The 22,854-nt window shown below is 40.4% G+C and overlaps 2 protein-coding genes across 5 annotated transcripts; one reads left to right on the forward strand and one right to left on the reverse strand.

Moving 5' to 3' along the window:
* Positions 1-3,006: 3,006 nt before the first annotated feature.
* Positions 3,007-10,916, reverse strand: utp6 (UTP6 small subunit processome component). Its single transcript, XM_069666703.1, has 19 exons — positions 10,708-10,916; positions 10,400-10,484; positions 10,274-10,315; positions 9,966-10,058; positions 9,530-9,577; positions 9,368-9,431; positions 9,143-9,261; positions 8,906-8,983; positions 8,710-8,791; positions 8,022-8,103; positions 7,726-7,904; positions 7,481-7,560; positions 7,307-7,384; positions 6,898-7,077; positions 5,208-5,288; positions 4,676-4,785; positions 4,471-4,537; positions 3,857-3,929; positions 3,007-3,562 (listed from the first exon to the last, which is right to left on the reverse strand). Exons 1-19 carry the CDS (start codon positions 10,797-10,799, stop codon positions 3,408-3,410), a joined length of 1,788 nt encoding a protein of 595 aa, XP_069522804.1. The 5' UTR covers positions 10,800-10,916; the 3' UTR covers positions 3,007-3,407.
* A 972-nt stretch (positions 10,917-11,888) lies between these two features.
* Positions 11,889-22,151, forward strand: suz12b (SUZ12 polycomb repressive complex 2 subunit b). 4 transcript variants are annotated; one of them, XM_069665729.1, is made up of 17 exons: positions 11,889-11,942; positions 12,197-12,341; positions 12,877-12,923; positions 13,019-13,083; positions 13,227-13,295; positions 13,466-13,515; positions 14,098-14,183; positions 14,273-14,504; positions 14,738-14,843; positions 14,929-15,034; positions 15,156-15,333; positions 16,497-16,585; positions 16,866-17,009; positions 17,611-17,768; positions 18,846-19,044; positions 19,936-20,036; positions 20,229-22,151. In XM_069665729.1, exons 1-17 carry the CDS (start codon positions 11,928-11,930, stop codon positions 20,539-20,541), a joined length of 2,103 nt encoding a protein of 700 aa, XP_069521830.1. In that variant the 5' UTR covers positions 11,889-11,927; the 3' UTR covers positions 20,542-22,151. The 4 variants fall into 4 exon arrangements, with proteins under 4 accessions (XP_069521830.1, XP_069521833.1, XP_069521831.1 ...); XM_069665732.1 differs by having other exon boundaries at positions 19,936-20,015; XM_069665730.1 differs by having other exon boundaries at positions 16,500-16,585.
* Positions 22,152-22,854: the final 703 nt, after the last annotated feature.

Genomic DNA, 22,854 nt, shown 5'->3' on the forward strand with positions numbered 1-22,854 from the left:
GTTAGCTTGTAGCAGTTGCTAAAACAGGCAAGTAACACAAGCAAGACCTCACTGTGAAAATACACCACTACAAGTCTTGAAGTAAAATATTATACTCAATCAGCAGCTAGGCCAGCCAGAGGTTGTTTACCTACTTTGCATCATGGGAAATTTCTTGTTTAAAAATGCATAATACTTTAATATGCTGAACCAATCTGCAGAGTAACTACACCTGCAGGTGAATGTAGGTGAGTATAAAAGTATTAAATAGCATGATACACTCTTGTAAAGTAATAATACCTCAAAGTTGTACTTAAGTACAATACTCAAGTAATTGAATCTCAGTGATATCCACTGAGATACAAAAACCCAACAATAAAACCCAATTAAATTGCAACAATAAAATTACTTTAAGTTAATACTTAACTTACTTTGTCAATAACTTTGATTTAATTCCATTTAAACTTTTACTATTAATCCCAAAAGGGCCAATTGGTTAGGAGCAGCTACATAAGAAACACACCATCATAAAGACAATAAATGATCATTAAGTAGACTAATAAATAAACGAAAAAGGATCCGTCTTGATTAAAGGATAAAAAGCCTGTCAAGAAATATAACACCTAATGTCATCACAGAAAGTTGCTTGATGCTTTGGCAACATTTGCCCTATAACATTAAGACAAATGAAGCTTACTGAACGCAATTAAAAGATATAGAAAGAGTGAAGTACATCAACTAATGGCTGCTTTAATCAGGAGTTTTATTCTTCCAACAGACAGTCTTCTTCTCGGATGCAGAGGATCATGTGTTCTGTTCATGGTTGTAGGAATGTAACTGTGCTGTTGCTGCTGATAATATTGCCCACACAGTGCTTCCTCCTCACTCTGTCACCCTCTCCTCTCTCTGTAGTGCAGAGGGTCCAATAAGCAGCGGATGCGGCCGGCCCCCCGGCTGCAGGCGGCCCTCTCAATGGTCTCTCCCACCATGAAAGCGTTGGTGGATGCTGTGTGGGCGGTGTGGAGCATCGGGGCCTCCATCTATGACTACATCCACACCAACGCCATGGAGGAGCGCATCCACGCCCTGGAGAACGTCATCACCATCCACCAGTGTGTGATCGGGCTGCTGTCCGCGGGCGTTTTCGTGCTCTTCACCTACATCCTTTTCAAGAAGCTCTGAGGATGTGTGAAGGCGAGGACGGGGGTGACAGGGGGGAGGTGGACCAACAATGGTGTCCAACGTGGTAGAGTACACAGTGGGTACATTAATTAGTATATAACGTTAGTTTCACAGGGAGGAGATGGCGTGGGACCTGACACATACATTGGCACACTGTTATTGTAAAGACCAGCTGCTGCATCATGGGAAAAAAAACAGGAATGAGGAACACTTTAAGTAACTTCAACATTTTTGTCCTAAAATTATTTCGGGGGAAACACATAGAGGTTCATGTACAGGGTCCAGTTTTAATAGGTTGTTATGGATAGATTTTGTACTGATGATGATAATTTTCGCCAACATTTTCACTTGAAAATTTTTATTCTTAATAGTAATCGCTGTAAATAGTTTCCCCCGAATTGTATTCCTCAGAGGGTTTAAAAGCCTCTGAGCATTTAGACCATCATAGGAAAGTGACTCATCATCTCATTGCAAGTTTTTCAAGTTTAAGCTGTTGACTAAAAAAAGTTCTAACACATTTCCTCTGGTCAGCTATCTGATACAGAAATACCCAGTGTCGGCACAGACTGTCCATTTTATCAGCAGAAACCGTCTATTGGCCAGTTGGCAATTAGATGAACAGACAGGGACAGACAGAGAGGACTTCAGCTGATGCTCAGCGTCCCCCGGGCTCCGTCTCCTGTTTTTGTAAAGGGATCATTATTGAAAGTAACTTTTAGCCATAGTAACTTCTAGTTAACCAGTTTGTGCTCATTTCTTAAAAAGATAACAGGAGACGCTCTTTCCCCTGAAATCAGATGTGTCTGAAAAGATGATAGGAGGGTTTTGAGGTACTTTGATAAACTCTTTATTAGAGAAGTGAAATTTCTATAAATGTATTTGTCATACTTACGGAAGCCCTAAGCAGACATTTATCCATACATTTAATTTACTCTGTTTTTCCGTTATAACAAGTTATTTCTGGTTGTTTTCTCGCGTTATCTCAGGATAACAAAGCTGGTTTTCCCATTATACAGATATTTATTTTATTATCTCGAGATGACAAAGCTTGTTGTCTTATAACGGGCTACTCTTCCTGCGATCTAGAAAACAAAACAGTCGGTTGGTCACTGTGATGTTACAGACCATTGCTCACACTGATGAGGTAAGCTGAGCCTATTTCTAAGGTTGTTTTGTGGGGATACGAGTTATGATGATCTGACGTCACGGTGGTGCAGCGTTATCTCGAGAAAACGTGATAAAGAGGTCAAGATTGCGAGAAAACAACCCGAAAGTACTACAAAATGTATGGATGCATGTCCACTTACGTACCTAAAATTGACCACATTGTTCTTTTATCGACGTGTGTCAGAAAAGACAAGTCACCTGTGATATCACATTTGATATTTAAAGAGCAACATCATGATTAATTTATATAATGCTCTTATTCCGTTAAGGTTTTGTTACACCTCTGAACTGTTACAGTATTGTAGAAGCTGCTGCTTTAATCAAACACATGAACTTGAACTAAGTGTCCTTAAAAACTGTGAATATCAACACGTTTGTGTGCAGTTTTTTAGCCGCTCATCGAGATGTTTCATAGAGGTTTAGTGCGACTCCTGTAGAACTACTGCTGCGTAATAGGTGTGGCTTTGTTTTGTAAAGGCAACATTTTGTACCATAAAAGGCGGGAATTTTAGTGATTACTATTAGTGCCGACTTCAAACAGTAGCTCATTGTGTGAGATGAGAATTTTAGAGGATTAAGTTTTGTCACATTAAGACAAACAGAAAACTGTGTGAGTTTAAGTCTGTGTGTATTTGTGATGTCAGTGTCTCAGAAGGATTACAAAAGAGAACACCCAAGAACGAAAGACTGTTTTTAATATAATTATAACAACAGCAAAGTTTGTCTCGTCATATAAATGTAGAATTCAAATAGACATCTTCAAATACTACATGTGTCCCACAGCAGTCTGGTGTCAAATGCAGCACGAACAGCTGACTGGGTTTGTGTTGGAAATCACAGCTGTTAAATATTACAACATTTCCCTCAACATTGCTGGACAGCAAACTTGAGAAATTGCAACACAGGCAATGAAACAGTTCATGGATGGGCTTAGCACCAGCTTTCTACAGGACCAAGAGGAACACCTGCTCCAAAACATGTGCTGATTCTTCAGCTGATAAACGTCTACACAGTTGTTGGAACATTTGCCGTCACTATCTGAACTGACGGGCCGTTGGATCTGACGCCTTCAGGGCGGCTCATAAGTGTCCGGTCTGAAGGAGAGTATATTTGGAAGTGAACCTCTCCACGCTCTCCCCCTCCAGAAACTTCATGGCTCTCCAGTGGATCTTCCCACAGTTCTCTGGCTGTCCGAGGGGTCCCAGCTCCTCCTGGATGTACTGCAGCCACAAATCTGCAGGGAAATATAAACAGCAGAACACATTGGAAAACTTCCCATAACCCATTTAATTGCTTTTTCCTCAAAACCAGACCAGTAGTTTGTGTGGGATCCAGTTGTCCAAGAATGCATTTTTTAGTTTCATCTTCAAACTAGATCTGAGAAACATCTGAAAGTATTTGTCACTGACAGGTTATTTGTTTAAATGTTAGAAGGAATGTAGTCCTTAATACTTGAATAACAAGATATGTGAATAAATATTTTTAACTAACAAAAGTTTTTCTTTTGACTCCTTTAAAATCTACTCACCGTCATCCGAGGTGCCAAACTCCTGCAGGGCCCTCTCGTAGTAATCCCTCAGGATGTTCATCTTTGGAGTCTCCTTAAAAGAGCAAAAAACACTTTTATTGATCGTCCTGGCTTATCAGGAATACAAATCAATGGCCGCCATCTGTCTCCACAAGTTCTCCTTTTTATGTCTCCTGTGAGGAACTTTTGGTTTGTGTTGATTTTGGCGCCCCCTGTGGACAAAGCCGTACCTCTTATCTCTTTGCTGATTTTGTCCTGTACATGCTTAAGTGGAGGTTTTTAACTTTCATATGCATCATTCTGTTTATATTTTTGCCCTGGAAAATGTAAACAAAGGCAGCCTGCGGTTAATCGCTTCGTCTGGCACCTACCCCCCGCCAGCAGCTTCAGGCATTAAAAATAACAATATAGAAATAATCTTGTTGCTGATGGTCTGGTTTGCTTTTGTAGCTCATATAGAGGCATCAGAATTAATTTCAGTCTGTTTCATAACCATCAGAAAACTCCTCACAGGAGCTTTAAGGAGTTTAAACTAGTCATTGTAATGTTTACCTTAACATAAAGGTGTCAGATTAAAGAGTAGTGTATGTAAAGTTGAGTGTAACTGTACGCACTTGTTCCTTCTCGATCTGAATCATTCTGGTGAAAAAGGCCTTCGACAAGGGACGGTTTTCCTGTAAGCTGCAGAAGAAGAAAAAGCTTAAACTCCACAGCTTCATCACAAGACGATTATAATCTCTAGAGTTTAAGTTGTATATTTAACCACAGGCTTTTTCATTTAAATTAACAACGCGAGCAGACAAACTTATTAGTTGTTACCTTGTGAATGCCTTCCTTGCTTTCTTGTAGCCTCCAGTGGAGAACGACCAATCAAGGTAGCTCTCTTTCATCTCCATGGCAACAGCGGCTACAGCAGACAGCAGACCTCTCTGGGAACAAACAAGAGAACAAACTGTCTGCGACGCGTCTCGTTTCAGAGGCTAAAACCCCGAGCAGATGTAAGGGCTGTAAATCTTTTCTGCTTCATCTTTAAGTATTAATCTGTGAAACAGCACCTGATGTTCCTAATACAGGTTTATCTTCACACATTTGTTGACATTATTGCTGCAGCATTGATTCTCATTTTCTGGTGCTGTTAAGTTTTATGTTGTGCTTTTATTAGATTTTGCAGAAACTTATTAGAAGAAGAGCACTAAACATGTTTTACTAACTAACACATTTAGGCATGTATCATGAGCTCTACTGAAGGGAAACATAACTCTAAATGCTGTCAAAAGAAATGAGACGTAGTGACAGAATACTGTCTCAAGCAGGAGTCTCAGACTGAGCTGGATGGATTCAGGTGGACTACCTTGAAGACGGCTTCTGTCTCCTCAGGACTCTGGTTGGCCACGCTCCACTGGACCTGCAGCTGCCAGAGAGGAAGACTCTCCTGTCAAAACAGGACAGAAAAGATTAGTTGGCTTCTAATACCTCTTCCCCCCTAAATTTAGCTTGTTGACTCGGGATTTTCCGGCCCGGGAAGACCCACTTAAAAATGCCAAGTTTCTCCAGTCCCGTGGCAAGTGGAGTATATTCCTTTCGGTCTCTTTTCTACTGCGTCACCGCCTGACGTCACAAACGCGCCCAAAACAGGGTTAGTAAACAGTGAGGATGTTACGTTGCTGAGGTCTTTGTTGTATTTATCACTCATTCAGTCTGTTTATCAAACTCGGCGCTGACAAATTTGGAACGATGTTCGAGCGCTGCTCGGACAGAGACGGGTGGAATTTGTAGCTGAGATGACGAGGAGCATGTACGACACATGTACTACAACAGTCCATGGGGTCAGAATTAGAAATTAATTCACATTAATTAATGCATCTTTAATGTGAATAAAAGCCAGATGCACGTTTGAAGAGGTTACTTCTCCTAACAAAAGATGACAGAAGAGTTAATAATCCTACATGCAGATAAGCCACAAATTGGTGCATAACAATTCACCAAAATGCAGCGAACAACGTGAATAAAAAGAGAACTTCCACATGTTGTTCATTAATCTATTTGTCCGTGCCGTGCAATATGGAAGCATTATATTGTTTGACATACCAGACACAAACCCCCTGAGGGGTTTATACTATTTCCCAACACTTAAACAGCGTGTTTATCTCGAGAGAAAAGACTTAACTAATGAGCAGAGTGTAGTAATCCTCCTCACACAGCTACTTCTCAGGGCCTGAGAGTGTTGTTAAACCCCCCCAACCACCACCACAACAACAAGCTATTCTACTCACTACTATAGAAAGCCTGTGGAAATGAACGCACAAAATATTTCCTTTTTAAAGCTTTTTAAGAACTGTTCAGAAAGTTAAAGTTAGACAGCTCACAGCTCCCTTGATGTTTAAGACACAAACATTTATACCCTGACACATCTGAGCTGTATCCGGTAATGTCTAAGGATGAGTTTGCCCTCCATCAAAAGCTTATTAATCTGTCAGGAGTACAGGGTTTAACAGTAATCTTACTCATTTAACTTTCATATTAAATAAAAGGTGTGACTGAATTCAAATAAGTAATAATTACACAAAGTACCTGTATAATAATTCCTGTGTTTATAAATGAAGGCTTAAATAAAGTTTTTTATGCGTCTTCAGCTTCCTCTTATATAGAAGGAGGAGGGGGAAGACGTTTGAAGAACTTAATATAATGTAATAGATACTAATTGGGTCAAGGAGATGGCCCACTTATACAGCAGAGCTTGTGTGTGTGTGTGTGTGTGTGTGTGTGTGTGTGTGTGTGTGTGTGTGTGTGTGTGTGTGTGTGTGTGTGTGTGCGTGCGTGCGTGCGTGCGTGCGTGCGTGCGTGCGTGCGTGCGTGCGTGCGTGCGTGCGTGCGTGCGTGCCCATGTGACTCCTCTCTCCATAGAGAACAATTACACTGGTGCAGAAGAAGAACAGCTGATCTGCATGAACTCAGTGTAAGTGGAGAAAATGCCAAACTTGATGTGACTGGATAAAGAATTGTTTAATAAGTGTGTGTGTGTGTGTGTAATCTCCATATACCTTGGGATTAACGTGTGTGAGAGCCTCCTGGAATAGCCCGCCCACATCTGCACTTCCCAGCCGTATAAGCGTCTGCAGACCCAGGCTCCACACTGACACTGATTGGCTGTAGCGCCGTGTGGCTGCCATGGCAACATTGGCCGCTCCCTCACCATCTCCAGACGAGAGCAGGATCTGCAACTTTATTTCAAAATGAAGGCAGGGTTCATTCAGACTTTCTTCTGTTTCAGCCACACTTCTGGTACTGCTCCAAGGAAAATGCAACACAACACGATGCACACTGACCAACAGCAAAAAGGTTCCTGGCAGATCTGAGAACCTACAACGTGCCACCATGTAATCCATCGTAAGTTGCAATCACTGACCCCCTATGACTCCCTCTACACATTAAACAATGACATGATCTTACCCAGCTCTTATAGTAATCCTCCTTCAGCAGCGAGGAATCGTGGGCACGCTGCAGCACTCCCAGCAGCCTCTCCTGCCTCTGTCACACACACACAAAAACATAAACAGTGTCAGGATTCACCCTTAAACAGCCGACTCTAAAAACTCTGGAGCCACCGACACATGTCTGTGTCACCTTTTCCTTCAGCTCCTGGACGTTGGTCTTCCTCTTCAGTCTCTCCAAGCAGAAGGCTGCATAGCAAGTCCACATGGGCTCTTTAACGCAAAACACACAAGCACAGCAATGGTTTCTTATAATGATACATAAAGTCAACAGAGGGTATTCAAGCAGTGCATGACTATAGGGTACCCAAATTTAAGACTAAAAACCAAAAGGACCATGTCTATTCACTCTCTCTGTATGTATGTATAAACTCCTACCGGTGTGAAGGCTCTTCACCCCCTCCTCATACACCTGGCAACAGCGCTCCTCTCTGCGGTTGATATCTGAGGCTCGGCCTCTGGCTGTCTGCAGCTCCTCTCCGGCCCCCGGAGCCTCCAGCTCCCGCTTAGCCATGAAATCCCACGTCAAGCTGTCTTCTGTGTAGTTAGACTGTAAGCTGCAAACAAGGGGAGGGGGAGTAGGTGCGCTCATGCTTAGTGATTAAATTTTGCAAGAGAATCATAGTGTTAGAACAGAGTAAACAAAGTCTTTTGTAAGAGAGCTGGTGCCTTACTCTTGCAGGATAAAGTCCTGGAGTTCCTTGGTGAAGTCAAAGATGGCTGCTATGGTCAGGAGGGAGATGACAAACTCGGCTTCTGTTTAAAATAAAAATTAAATGAGAAACAATAAGTTAAAAAGGGTATATTGGGGGGATTTTCTGTTGCTCAAGAAACTTATTTCTGTCATAAATGTAAAGCCAAACCCAGCAGCCATTAAGCTTAGCGAGAAACAGCTCGCCAGGCTCTGTCTAAAGGTTAGCAAAACCTACATACCAACAACTGTAGAGCTCTCATTTGTTAAACTGAACAGAAATCTATGAGGAAAACAAAACTTTCCTTTTTTTGCCAAGTGCATAATATTATTACATCAATCTTCACAAAGATGACTGCAATACACCAGCGTTAGCTGTTTGGAGGACAATAGACAATAGAAATCGACCACCTTCTTGTGTATATCAGGATTCTGTCCTGTCAAAAAAGCAATAAAAGCTTAATCTAAGCATATTTAAGACCTTGATTTTAAATGCTTACAGACATGTAGGCAGCACGCCTAAAACGTATTATTTATTTAAGAAGATATACAAACCTGCCAGACATGTTACCACTTTGAAAAACACGATTTAACATGACTTTTAAATCATTTTGTTTTTCATGGCTTTTATGTGTTTATACAGTCATGGAAATAAACTTTAAAAACCATACCTTTGATTTTCCCTGTAGACTCTCTGTACACAACCTCGGCCAATTTAGCACTCAGGATTTCTGGAGAAAACTCATATTCACCCTGGAAAGAACAGAGAGCGAATATTCAGGGACTTAATACAAAGCTCAAAATCCAGTGAATCTGAGCCTGTTTCCACATTTGCCTCCGTTAGTGTTCAGACCGTGACACACTCACCAGGTCCATCTCAGCCTTTTCCAGCTCTTCCTTCTGCTTCCTCAGTTTCTCACAATGCAGCAGCTCCATTCGGAAGTACTGAGGCAGAGTTGTTAAGTTGAAAATTAGAAAAATATATTGTACAAAGACACAGTCACAATAATTGCTTTTTCAGCAGCAGCAGCCTCCACCCCGTTTTACAGGAATTCATTCCAGTAAAAACTTGAAATAAAACAAGAAAAAAATGGCTTCCTTTACCTCCTGATAAACCTTCTTGTTATTTGGATGGAAGCGCAGAGCCCTCAGAAAAAGGTGTCTGGCACTTTCAGAGGAGTTTCTATCCTCCAGCTCACACTTCGCAGCCATGATCCACATGGCTAGAGCAAATTACAAAGCACCGATTAGGCCAGAAAATGTCATTAAAACACTACAGTGAATGATTGTAATGAGTTACAACAGATTCAGAATTACAAACTTCAGTACCTGGCTTGTCGGGGTGTATTGCGAGCATAGAGGAGAACACTTTGCTGATCTGACCTTTGGTGGCCTGATGAGAGAAACCCAGAAGAGATTGTTATTTGCATGAGAAAACAAAAGTGTTTAGCCTGAGTTGTGTTTAATGCAAGTGATGAGATCAGTACATACCCATTTCTTACAGAAAGCAACATGTGAGAGCCAGAGCTGCACGTCATCCTGTGGGAAAAGAAGATATTGTAACTGTTAAATCACTTAGTCTTACAATAATTCACTTAGTTAAAAAAAAACATAATCCATATCCGTCTACATGTTGAGATGTATAACCAAGCGGTCCAGAGAAACGCATTAAAAACATAGGAACTGAACTCTTAACTCAATGTGCATTTAAGGTGTGATGCATTCAAGATCAATTGTGGACCTGTTTTACATAAATAATATATATATATTTAAATAATTATGGTTAGTTTGATTAAAGAAAATCATACAACATTTTGCAAGAGAAATCAGTTTCTTTAAGCAGATCTTAATTGTCATGATATGTAAGTGAGGGATTGATTTCACTGACAGACAGGAAAAATAGACACAAATGGTTTGTATACAGTACCTTCCACTTCTTTGTTGCTCTACTGAAGACACTGTTTATTCTGTGGATGATGGGGAACTCAATCTCATCTCTTTTGAACTGGTAATGTATGTGCTGCAAAAGCAAAAGTTAGACACCGTTAAATCGTGTGACATTGTCTGAGGATAATGGTTAAAAAAGGTGTTAGTGTCCGCTCAAGCTGCCAACCTCTGTTTGTATAATCTACCACTAGAATATCCCAATATAAATCAACCACCGAAGGAATCCTCGTTTAACAGTAGATACAGATATCAAAGTTTCTTTTTACTCGTTCATTATGTGCCACTTACCGCTCTTCTTTTCTTGATCAGCTCTAAAATGTTGATTTCATACTGTAAATAAACACAATTATCAAGTTAGTTCTGACAATATATCACTCAATATTTCATTATTTAAAAATGATTAAGGCCTTGTACCTGAACGTATGCAATGAAATCCTCTTTGTTTATGATCAACCTGTGCAGCTTGTATTCCAGGGCGGTGGCTCTCTTGATTATGGATCTAAAATAGTGATACAAATCCAGACAATGCTATATACATATGTATTCTTTAATGTGAATATGAAGATTTTTGCTTTGTTGCTGAAATTCCAACCATCGATGTCCTATAAATCAGTGGTTTTCAAACTTTACACACCCGTAAACTGGCACTAATTGTCACCAATCTCATTTTTTCAGCTTGATTACAGCGACTAGTGATGTACAGTCTTTTCAAGTTTTCTTACTTGACTTCTTTCTTGGTGAACAGTCCCACTCTCTCCAGCTGCTCCAACTCAGGGATTCTCTCCTCAATACGCTGCTGAACGACCTCTGCCATCCTGTCGACGTAGCCTTTACAACCGTTCAACAGTTATATTGCGATACTGCCGTTATTAGTGTCAACTGTAAATTAAACTACCATACGACAGCAACCAACGCTGCTGATTCCGAACCACACATGTGTGGAAGTTGTGATTCGCCGCGTTTCCGGTCCCTTCTGCAAATAGTTCCGTCAAGAAACAAGTGTGTGAGTGATGGCAAAGCAAATGCACTGGCTACATGTTGTACTTGTTAAGGTGACTTACGCCCTATTTTCGCTGTTTTTTAAACGTCTCTCTGAATTGACAATAAAGAGATTCCTAAATCTCAGAAAAATATATTTGAAGAACGTGAAGACAAATTATTTCTCCTTACGTTGTGATTTGTTTGTCCTGCTTTTGAATTTTCATGTTTTTTCATGACCAAGGTCTCACTTTAATCCCACACTGTGCTCATTTATGCTGGTGGAACGCTGAGTTTCAACAAAAAATATGTTTAACATACAAACATGATCCAGATCTCAAGAATATCAAAGTTAGAAGTTAGAAAGTTAGTACCACACAGTATGCCATTCAAAGTTAACAACTCGATTGTAGATTGATTCAGTGCAGACCAAGAAATGAATTCCTTTAACAAAGTATAATTAAATAGAGGATATTAGCGGTATGCATTATGGTTTGTGCTGCAAACTATCAAGTCTCATCTGAATAGGAGTGTTTCAGCTGTGGGATCTTATTGACGTGAACGCTGATAAACTGGATTTCCCGCAAAATCACAGAAAGCAAGAGCGGGTTGTATGTCATCTCCGGACGTCGGCAGCCAATCACAGCGCTGCATTCTCTGAGGCCGTTTCTGATTGGCTGACAACTGACTAATACTCTGTTGTTCAGTACAAATTGAAGGAAACCACACCGACAATAAATAACAGATAGAAAATCAATCATTTGATCCAAAATACTCAAATATCATACTACATTTGTGACAGTTGAATGCTGGGAAACCACAGGCGTACGGAGGCTTGTTTTCTAGGAAACCATGCTAGCATTGCTAGCTAACTAGCCAGCGTCTCGTCGCCTCCTCTTCATCTTCATGGGTCTCTGCTGTTGAGTCTGCCGGGCTGGTGCTGAGGCAGCGGGCTAACAAATTAATGCCATCGGCCAGGGTGGGTTTCCTTTATTTATACCCAATAATATCTACCAAATGCGGATTTTCGGGTTTTTGTTCATCTTTGTATTAATAAACGAACTGATACTCCGCTAAAATACTGAGCTAACAGGTTAGCATTGTGCTGTTAGCTGAGCTAGCTAGCCCAACTGCTAACTGTTAACGCGAGTATTTGCCTTCTTGCTAAGCTAACATGCTGTATTCCCTCTATTAATTGCGTTTTATAAACATGTACTGTTGTTTTACTCGCAGAACTCAGGTCATATTATGAGTGGGGCGAGTTGCAAAGCTAACGGCGCCGTCTACCCTGCCTCATCAGCGATGATGAACTCTGTGAAGAAGCCGAAGATGGAGCAAATTCAGGCCGACCATGAGCTGTTCCTGCAGGCCTTTGAAAGTGAGAGTTCACTGCTCGGTGCTCTATAATGCTGCTTTTCCGTATTGGTTGCAGAAGAACTTTCACTTGCTTTCTATAGACATTTAAAGAACTGTTTAACTTATTATTGTTTATGGTCGTTGTGTTTTTAATATCTTGTGTAAATATAGCTGGCAGGCCTCCATAGTTTGATTGGCAGTCTTAAGAGAGCCCAAGATAAGTTAAATCGTTGTAACTTAAATGGTTTTAGTTATTTGAAGTAATTATCTGAGAATCTGAAAACACTAGTAAGGGCTGTTATCTGACAAATATTTTCTTTGGCAAAACAACCACCACCTGTTAACATACTTTCTTTTGATATGTTGGAGACAAATAATATGAAATACTCAGATGCCGTCAGTGAAATGAAAGGCAGCAAACTGGTTTTGGCCTTTGTCATAAAGCAGGTCCCTTTTTACTTAAGCTAATATTGAAGATCCGAGTGGTCTACTAGATTAAACTGAAAGGCTGCGTGCTAATGTCCAAACATCACAGTAACACTTGTCTCTGTCTCCAGAACCAACTCAGATATACAGATTTCTTCGCACAAGAAACTTGATTGCAGTAAGTGATTTACTATACCAACTTGTCTGTTATTTTATTGGTAAGCTAGTCCACTAAAAACGTCTAATTAACACATTTTGTTTTTCTCTTTTTAGCCCATTTTTTTGCACAGGACTCTCACCTTCATGTCTCACAGAAATGGTCGAACAAATGCAAGAAGGTATGAAATCTGATGACGTATTCTCAATTATGATCTATGAACAGACTTGTTTTTGATACATATGGATCTGCAACAACAGAGTTTTTAAATACATTAAATACATGATATGTTTATAATCTCATACTTTGTATCCCTCCTCACAGGAAAGCATTCAAAGTGGACGATATGTTGCAGACAGTTGAGAAGATGAAGGGAGAGCAGGATTCTCCAAGGTAAAATATGCTCTACAAAAGTTGATGTGCCCTTTTTATTTATTGCGTTATAGTTTTAAGAACAAAAATACCAGCAAAATTATATGGACACAATTTTCTGACTATTCATTTTAACAGTTGCTACAATTAATATGACTCAATTTCACCTGTGCTTTTTTCTGTTTATTTAGCTTGTCTTCGCATCTACAGTTAACTTTCACTGGGTTCTTCCATAAGGATGGTAAGCAGACTGTATCAAGTAAATGCATTGTAAACAAGAAATGCTGCTTTATTTATTTTTTAATTATAGTAAGTCTCTGACTGTGTTCAATTCATTCGTCATTAATATCCCACAGTGCAAGTCATTAGTTAAAACAGCAACAAAACAGACAGTAACCAGGGCATCTCTGGCATCTCTTTAAGCTCTAGTATAAAGTTTCGCTTTGCTACTAATGTGATTTTGAAATCTGTGTATTGTTTGGTCACATCATTGTATGTAGACACATTGTTAATGTTGCTACACGCATAGTTGCATGCTTAGTATGTTTTTGGACACAGCCCAGGACTCTCCCGTCCCATGTCAACATCATATCCTGACCAAAACAATAATACTTGTGCCCATATAAATAACCTCGTTCTAAGAGTTGCGTTGCCATGGCACCAAAAACTACACTCACAACAGCTTGCTTAAGATTTGTATTGAAGCAAGCAAACACACACTCTGATAGTAGCGACAGAAGGAGTGGACACTTTTCCTAGTTGTCTACCATTAGAGTATCAGCCTTATAACTATTGACACGAGACTCTTTTTGTCGCTGTGCAGAAAAGCCATCACAGAATTCAGAAAATGAACAAAATTCCGTGTCCTTAGAGGTGCTACTCGTCAAAGTCTGCCATAAAAAACGCAAGGTAAAGTAAAATATTATTGAACATTCTCAACTTAACAAACACTATTAAAAAATGTACTTCTTTAATCTAAGTTTGGTTGTTTGTTTCAGGATGTCAGCTGCCCGATTAAGCAAGTGCCTACAGGTAAAAAGCAGGTGCCTTTGAATCCTGACAGTAACCAAACCAAGCCTGGCTCCTACCCTTCCTTACTGGTCTCCAGCAACGAGTTCGAGCCCAGCAACAGCCACATGGTCAAGTCCTATTCGCTCCTGTTCAGGGTGTCACGCACAGGGAGAAGGGATACTAACGGTCTGGTCAACGGAGAGGCCAATGAAAACATTGGTAGGAAAACCAAATTTAAGCCTTCTGTGTTCTGTTTTTGGTCTATGTGCACTTTGTATTAGGATGAATGATTTTAACAGAGCACGAAAGCTCAATGTCGTGCTGCAGTAAGCTACTGTTTGCAAGGAGTCAGTCTTTCTCTTGGCACAGCAACTAAAAGATAATGTTGGATGTAAGTGAAATGGTTGCTAGTTGGATATGAAAGGCCTCACTCCGTTTTTGTTTTTCCAAAGATGTAACGGATACTCCGAGTAGAAAGAAGAGGAGTTCATCCCATAGAGACGAGGGAGAGGCCACAGAGACCTACGTTGCACAGATGACTGTTTTTGATAAGAATAGGTAAGGTTTTGTTCAATTTATAAAATCCCCTTTTCTGCTCCTTTTATACCTTTTTAATATCATTGCTATGATTTGTTCTCTGCAGGAGATTGCAGCTGCTGGATGGGGAATATGAGGTGTCCATGCAGGGGATGGAAGACAGCCCTGTCAGCAAGAAGAGAGCTACATGGGAAACCATTCTTGATGGGAAGGTACGGGGGCTTGCATTTGAAGCTGCCATTAAAATCTCCTCTTAGCCTCCCCGTCATATCTCAGGATATGTTGTGCTCTTCACATCATCACTGACTGTTACTCTGTATGACCGTCCCACAGAGACTGCCACCATTTGAGACATTTTCTCAGGGACCCACATTGCAGTTCATGCTGCGTTGGACAGGTGATGCAAGCGGAAAGTCCACTGCCCCTGTAGCGAAACCCCTCGCTACTCGCAACTCAGACAGCTACAGCCCCATGGAGACGAGGACCAGCAACCACCGAGCTGCACTCATGAGTAAGTACAGACACAGCACAGAGTAGTTTGAACTTATTTGGACTCTTTCTAATAATTTCTTTAACAATTAAAATAACTTTTAATCTTAATTAACAGTAAAGAGCAGGAGGTTTCTTTTTATATATATATTTAATAAATGTGCCTCAGAAGACTTTATTAAAAACTCCAAACAGAGAACCAGAAGATCTCTTACTTCATGCCAGACTCTCAGAGCGAGGCTGATTGGTTTTGGATTTTTCACCCACTGTGATGTTGGTGTGGGATGATCTATTTGTAACTGTATCTGGGAAAAGGCACTCTGAGTCACACATGCTGAGTTCCCTCTCAGTGTGACTCAGCAGTTATGAATGTGCTGGCAATTTAAATGTTACTCTTTGATTAATGCTCTAGTCATGTTTACGTGGAAGGTATTAAGTGTATATAAATGTCAGGCAAAGTGTTTTGTTACTTCGTATAAGAAGGGGGGGAATCATGTCTCGTTGTCTGTTTGGGCTGTGTGAAATGAGCAGCAGCAGAAACTATACAGGGTTGCTTATAGTGTTCCTTTGATACTAACTAAAATGTGTTATTTTGAATTGGCTAGTTCTCCGGTCAGTGCACCAATCAGCTGCTTTCAGGGAAAGGGTCTTGTGACAATAACACGCGAGTGTTTCTAGCACAAGACTGTACTTCCTTACTTTTTGCTCTGGTATTGGAGGGTGGGGGGCAACACTCAAGTCTAGGTATTGAAATCAGTATCGGTAAGGTAAAAAAAAAAGCATCCTTAAAGCATTTATCATTAATAAAACAAAAGCAGAATGTGAATTCAACTGCAAAAGCAACCAATGAGACACCTGTAAAAACTCCTTATAACATCCCAATTGTTATAGATGGTGTATATCTAATGCCAGATATTGCACAAACATTGTTGCTCTATTTGTCCATCATGTTTTGCACAAAACCACAATTTACATAACAGAGACCTACATTTTAATGTGGTTTAAAAAGACACAAAGGACCACTCCTAAAGCCTGTTTCAGCGGCTTTAGGAGCTTTCCAAACTTGATATCTCTGTAAACTAATGCAATTTCTTCATTTTCTTAAATGCATGTTGAATGTCAAAAGTCAAATGTGTGTTTTTGTGATATCCAAGAAATAACTTGTGTTCCATCTGTTCCCGTCAGCAGTGAAAGAGTCAGTCAGCACAGACATTCAGACGAGGAAAGAGCAGGTCCCGTGTGAGCCGCGGCAGAAGCTACGTATATTTTATCAGGTACACAACAACACCGTAAGGAATACAGCTTGGCCTGGGGCTCTGATTACGTCAGACATTTTAATGTTTGGTATTTCTGTCACATTTTGAGACTGGGAGAAACATTTTTACTAACATTTAATTATTAATTAACCAGTTTGACCATGTCGTTCTTTTGGTATACCAAAATGTGATCGTAACTCTGGTGTTATGCCTTACTGTTAGACTAGAGAACATCAGCCCACAATATATTTCATTGGATGATTCTAACTTGTAACTAATCGGACCTTTCCTTGTTCAGTTCCTTTACAATAATAACACACGGCAGCAAACGGAGGCGAGGGATGATCTTCACTGTCCCTGGTGTACCCTGAACTGCAGCAAACTCTACAGCCTGCTCAAACACCTCAAACTCTCCCACTCCCGCTTCATCTTCAACTATGTGGTAAGGAACTGAGCGTGTTTGGATCTAACTGTGTATGGCTGTGCTAGTGGTATTGAACTCCAGAAATATAAAATAATCAAAGATGCTATGCTGGAGTTCTTGTATACGTTGGCTGTGTGCACAACAGCTCTCTGAGATGAACGCTTGAAGCAGCTGTTTATTGTTAAAAGAAAACATATTTGGATTAACAGGAGCCTTGAACTAACGGTCAAGGTTAGTAGTGCGATGTCTCAAGGGCAAAAAGTGGATAAAAGAGCCCTTTCAGACAAAGCATCAGAGGTTGCTTTTTCAGATGTTTCTGACATTGTAAGAAAGATGGAACATATCCTTGTGGTTATAGCCACATTAAATCCTGACAAGTATTGTCTGTGTAGCCACAGCAGCCTGTGTGGTACCACTCTTTACTTGCACAAAGCTACAAAAAGAACATAAAAGTCAGGGTATATTTCATTGCAATGAATTCTATTGTTCATGTTTAGTGTAGCGTTAGCTAAGCGGTATAAACCCCAAATTGTCCCCCACTGTGTTTCAGTCACATTAACTAACTACATTTTCTTCCTTTAGAATTTATACCGATGTGTTTTCTGTCTTTGATCTTCAGCCTCACCCCAAAGGAGCACGGATAGACGTGTCCATCAATGAGTGCTATGACGGTTCGTATGTTGGCAACCCTCAGGACATCCACAGCCAGCCGGGCTTCGCTTTCAGCCGCAATGGGCCAGTCAAGAGGACCGCTGTAACTCACATACTGGTTTGCAGGTAAACATGTGACCTCTGTTTATATCCACGTGAATACATGTCAGACAAAGTGAAACATGTTTTAAGTGGCCGCTGTGATTGGCTCTTTGTTCATTTGAGTGAAATTAAGGAATTGCTAATAAATGTAATAAACTTGAATGAATTAAGAACTGTTAGTAAGTTTAAACACATCTGAATACACCATCTCTTCAGTTGGCAGTCGACTGGAAAATAAGCATGTTTACATGTGTTCATTACCTTTTTTTTTTTGGAAGACTTCATCCTCTAGTACCACTTGCAATCCAAGTGGCACCTCTTCCCCCACAAGTAGTCGCTGGCTGAGTACAAATTAAAGCCACAGAAAGAACTTTAATCAGACAAGAGACAACTTTAATTTTGCCTTTACATTTATAATTGACAGCTGACTTAGAGCTGTCGCTTATAAATGACTCTACCACTGAGTCTCTCAATCGGAAAGCTTGGGTGTTCGATCCCTGACTGCTAAAGGCACATGTCAAAGTGTCCTCGGGCAAGACACTGAACCCCAGATTGCTCCCGAAGGCACGGCCATCAGGTATGAATGTGTATAGAACTGATTGGAGAATTGGCACTTAGGCCTTTGCCATCAGTGTGTGTGACTGGGTGAATGTGCCATGTATTGTAAAAGCGCATTGAGTGGACACAAGACTAGAAAAGCTTTATATAAGTGCAGTCCATTTACCATGAGCTGACACTTGAGGTCACTGAAGCCTGCTTCAATAATTCATTGATAGGCCAACTGCTGTTTAATAATGAATAGAGTTGTAGCTAAGAGAATTTGGGGGTTTTGTCAATGTCTTTGCGGGTCACTCAAGGTGAGCCCAAATAAGTTTTCACTTTCACTCCATCTGAATTTCACTCATGTGCAGCTGTTAACTTCACGTTAGAGCTTTATTCACTAATTTGTCCCAATACCAATCATGGATTCCTTTTAAAATGCATTTAAAATAAATGCAATATAGGCTATTAAATTAGGATATAATATCTTATAATTGAGAATGGGAAGTATTCAATTTGCAGCTTACATGATGTAAACGCAGGATCTGTTTCCTCCACCAGGCCCAAGAGGACTAAACCCAGTCTGTCAGAGTTCCTGGAGTCTGAGGACGGAGAGTTGGAGCAGCAGAGGACCTACGTCAGTGGACACAACAGACTGTACTTCCACAGTGACAGCTGCATGCCCCTGCGGCCCCAGGAGATGGATTTGGACAGCGAGGACGAGCGGGATCCAGAGTGGCTCAGAGAGAAGACCGCCACGGTGAGAAGCCGTTAATCAGCGTGATGTTTTGAGCGTAGCTTCAACTTTTGAATGAAGATGTCCCACCACTTGTGGAGACACCTTCACAAGTTTACTTTGTCATTAAATGTACGTTTCAGTTTATCATTGTATGCATTGCAGAGATGCACACTAGAGAGCGGCTGGAAGCACATTGTTGTTACGCCTGGAGACCTGGTTTTCTTAGCGTCTTGTCGATCTGATTCTATAATATCCAAATTCACAACGACACTTTTATCTTGTGATGTGATTGTGTTTACTTTACCCAGCACGCTGTTATGAAATCAAACAAAGGAATCATTTGTAGTAAACAGAGTTAAGTCGCACAATCAGACTATTTTCAACAGAATCAAAGTGGTTGTGTGCAAGTGTTTCTGAAAGCCCAGAGAAAATCGTAAAAGGGAAAACCATAAAAATGAAGCTTTGCTACTCGTATGTTGGTGTCTGATTACCATGGCAACAAAGAATTAAACCATTTGGGTCAATCCTGCTCCCCATAAATAACATGAGGGAGTTAAGAGCAAAAACTGTTGCCAACACGGAGGACTTGCCGTTACACCCGTACACAATGTTTTTCTGACTTCAGTATTGATCTGCTGAATCTGCTAACATTCCTTCCTGTAGTCTCTATCACTGTTGGTTTCACTATCTAACAGAAAATGAATAACAAGAGCTGCAGTAGGACATAAATTAATCCTTTTAAGCGCCATGGTTGCATTAGCTTTTCTAAAGTATAATCCCATTTATCTGCACAATCCATAGTCGACCTTTCTTTAGTGCTGTTGTGTTTTACCAGCTCAGATGACTGTTTGTTTGAATCTTAATTTTTATAATTGTGAATTTTGTCTTCTCTTTTTTTTTTTCTACCTTCAGCAACTGGACGAGTTCACGGATGTAAACGAGGGAGAGAAGGAAGTGATGAAGCTGTGGAACCTCCACGTCATGAAGCATGGGTACGTTCAGTACAGCAACTGGTGGGCATTCCTCCTATCCTCCATAGTTTAAGTTGATTTAAATAATATTATGTTGTGTGATGTTGCTTATTTGGTTAAAATGGATAAATCTATAACAAAATATTAAACTGCACTTCTCTTATATTCAGCATATATACTGGAACTATTTGTATATCATGTGAATGAAACGCCCCTCCTCCTTGTTTCCCTCAGTTTCATAGCCGACAACCAGATGAATCAGGCCATCATGCTTTTCGCCGAGAACAGTGGTGCTCACATCATCCGCCGCAACCTCTGCCGCAATTTCCTACTGCATCTAGTCAGCATGCACGACTTCAACCTGGTGAGCACCGCCACCATCGACCGCGCCATGGCCCGCCTGCGACAGATCCAGGAGGAGCTACCTGACATGGAGGAGGAGCAGCAGGACCCGATTCTGGCATCAGCAGGAGCTTGCAACGGCAGCGTCGTCACCTCCTCTGGGGGGAAACAGGGCAAGAGGACAAAAAGCGCTCTAACGGACTGATGCAGGCTGGATGGATGGATGGAACAATGATTGTCGTGGGTTTTAATTTTTGTTGGGTTTTTTTTGACTTTTTGTTTTTTCTGTAATGAACATTACCGACCCTTTGGTGCTTAGATAGGTGGGAGAACTGGTCTCTGGAGGATCCGACCTGAAGCAGACCAGTATACAAGGTAAACAAGTTTTTGGAACTTGAGAATTGAACCAAATATAAACAATATCAAAGTGAATCGCCCACATCAACACAAACCAGGAATCCGAGGACTGGATGATGCAAGTCGAACCTACTTCATATGCATTTGTAGGTGCCGCTGAAGTATCTGTGTTTGGGTGAGAGTGTGAACAAACTGAGAGTCTTGTGATGGTGTGGCACAACTGTCTTTGGTATGTCCTTGTTAGAGACAACTGTACGGAGACTACAGTTAAAGCTGTACTGGTAACATTGTCACTGTTGAATATTTGTACACATACACAATAACCTTGTTGAAAACTTATCCTTTTAGCTGATTATTTTAGCACTTGGTGTTTGTATTTAGGAAGCTTACCTTAAAATTGTCTTCTTTCTTTTTTTTTTAATTCATGCTGCGCCAAATGTTAAATGCAGCCTTTCCACTGTCACCAGTGGAGAAACTTTAGTGGGTTTGATTTCACTGTTGTGAATGACATTTAATTTGGAGGGTCATACAGTTAAGAGGAAGTTACAGTAAGAAAAAATGACATTGCCATCAGTGAGTAGAGTATATAAAGCCTTTAAAGCTGGTGTCATGAGCCTGAAATGGACTGTTGGTTTTGCTGGTAGGATCCATGAGGATAGTGTTATACTGTAAGCCTTGGAAGAGAATAAACTCTGATCTCCTACTTCATCACCCCTAAGCCTTGTGGCCTGCATTGATAATAGCTCAAGGAAAGCCAGGGAACTTTTCTGAACATTTTCTTTTTCCTAAGATTTCCTGAAACAACCAGCAGAACATCACCCCATGTATCATGTAGTGTGCATAGCAGGTGAGATTTAAAGGCCGACAGTTTTCTGATGCTGCTGGCACCTGTAGTTTCTTTTCACGTCGAGGTTTGAACACGTTGTGTTTCAACATGAGTATCGGTAGCTGATTGACAGAAATGTGTATACATGTAATTATATCAAATGTTTAGCTGTGCCCCATTCAGACTCCAATGATTCACAGATTGCAGTTCCTCTCAAAGCAATATGCTGTTTATTGGATGTTTGGTTTTCAGGTCCAAGTGTCTGTCCTTTTAGGTGCAGTTTATGCCAAAGGGTAATATTTTCATCAGTCTCTTAGTTCTGTATATTTTATTAGTCTTTTCTTCTGTTCCTTCCATGACCAGTTTTTAAATACAACGGTAGTGGTGTTTTGTAGTGTGCACATGAATTGGGTGATCACCACTCATTGTTTCTTCAGACTTCCCTCGTGGAAAACCAAATTAACAGTATATTTTCCTCCCTCCAGCATTCATGGAGGTATGTCTGTATTCATCTGGAAAAAGGGAGACATCTTGACCATTACTGTCAAAACACCCTGTTTAAAAAGTTGTGAACTGTACACTCTGGCTAAGGGGATTTTTATATTTAAAGAAATAAAATACATTTGACCTTATTCATGTCTGTGATATTTTGGCAAATTTGGAAACTAGGCATCATTACACTCTCATCACTGTCTGTCTGGCAATTCCAGTTGCATCTGTCTGGTCTGAGTCAGCCCACTTTGGCCATGTCTCAGATTGGAAAAAGTTAATTTTCTGGGTCAGTGTTAAGGATAAGACCCAGTGACCTAAACATGTATGTCTGTGTGTAATGTGTATAGTAGTCCTGTCTGAATAATGCCATTCCCTTAAGGCAAAACATCCAATTATATTTTAAAAATCGTTATATATTTAGAAAAAATCATCTTAGGTGTATAAATATTTCACATGTTGAATAACTTTCTCCTGGAAGTGTTAGAGGTCTTTTAAGGTATAAAAAGGCAAAGACTAACACAACAGTAAACAATCTCGGTTTAAAATGTACTTACTCTCTTGTTCTGAAGCTGTTGAACATTTATCAGTCAAGTCCAAGTTACATGTTTCACTGGGCATTTTTTGCTAAATTAATTTAGCTTCATAAGTCTATTTTTTGCATATTTTACACAGAGCCGACCTTGCAAAATTCCCAGATACACCAATTGTCTCTCCTTATGTCTGACTTCTGCAAAGAAGACATACTCAATAGGCCTGCATTTCTGCCTCTTGTTAAGGGAAGTTAACACTGTATATGTTGTGAGACAAAGAAATGTTTCTGTCCCTCTCAGATACCAAAACATT

Source organism: Semicossyphus pulcher, unplaced genomic scaffold (assembly GCF_022749685.1).
Source record: "Semicossyphus pulcher isolate SPU_LCO1_2020_fin unplaced genomic scaffold, fSemPul1.0.p SCAF_17, whole genome shotgun sequence".
Classification (NCBI taxonomy): domain Eukaryota; kingdom Metazoa; phylum Chordata; class Actinopteri; order Labriformes; family Labridae; genus Semicossyphus; species Semicossyphus pulcher.

Bases quoted from the DNA above. Each gene is read 5' to 3' on its own strand.
- utp6 (XM_069666703.1), bottom strand. From the start codon at position 10,799: ATGGCAGAGGTCGTTCAGCAGCGTATTGAGGAGAGAATCCCTGAGTTG. The intron at 7,561-7,725 runs GTAGGAGTTTAT...TTTGCGTTAAAG, and splicing joins GGTGAAGAGCCTTCACACCG to AGCCCATGTGGACTTGCTAT. The intron at 3,563-3,856 runs GTGAGTAGATTT...ATTTCCCTGCAG, and splicing joins GTTTGGCACCTCGGATGACG to ATTTGTGGCTGCAGTACATC.
- suz12b (XM_069665729.1), top strand. The intron at 16,586-16,865 runs GTACACAACAAC...TTCCTTGTTCAG, and splicing joins AGCTACGTATATTTTATCAG to TTCCTTTACAATAATAACAC. The intron at 19,045-19,935 runs GTGAGAAGCCGT...TTCTACCTTCAG, and splicing joins TCAGAGAGAAGACCGCCACG to CAACTGGACGAGTTCACGGA.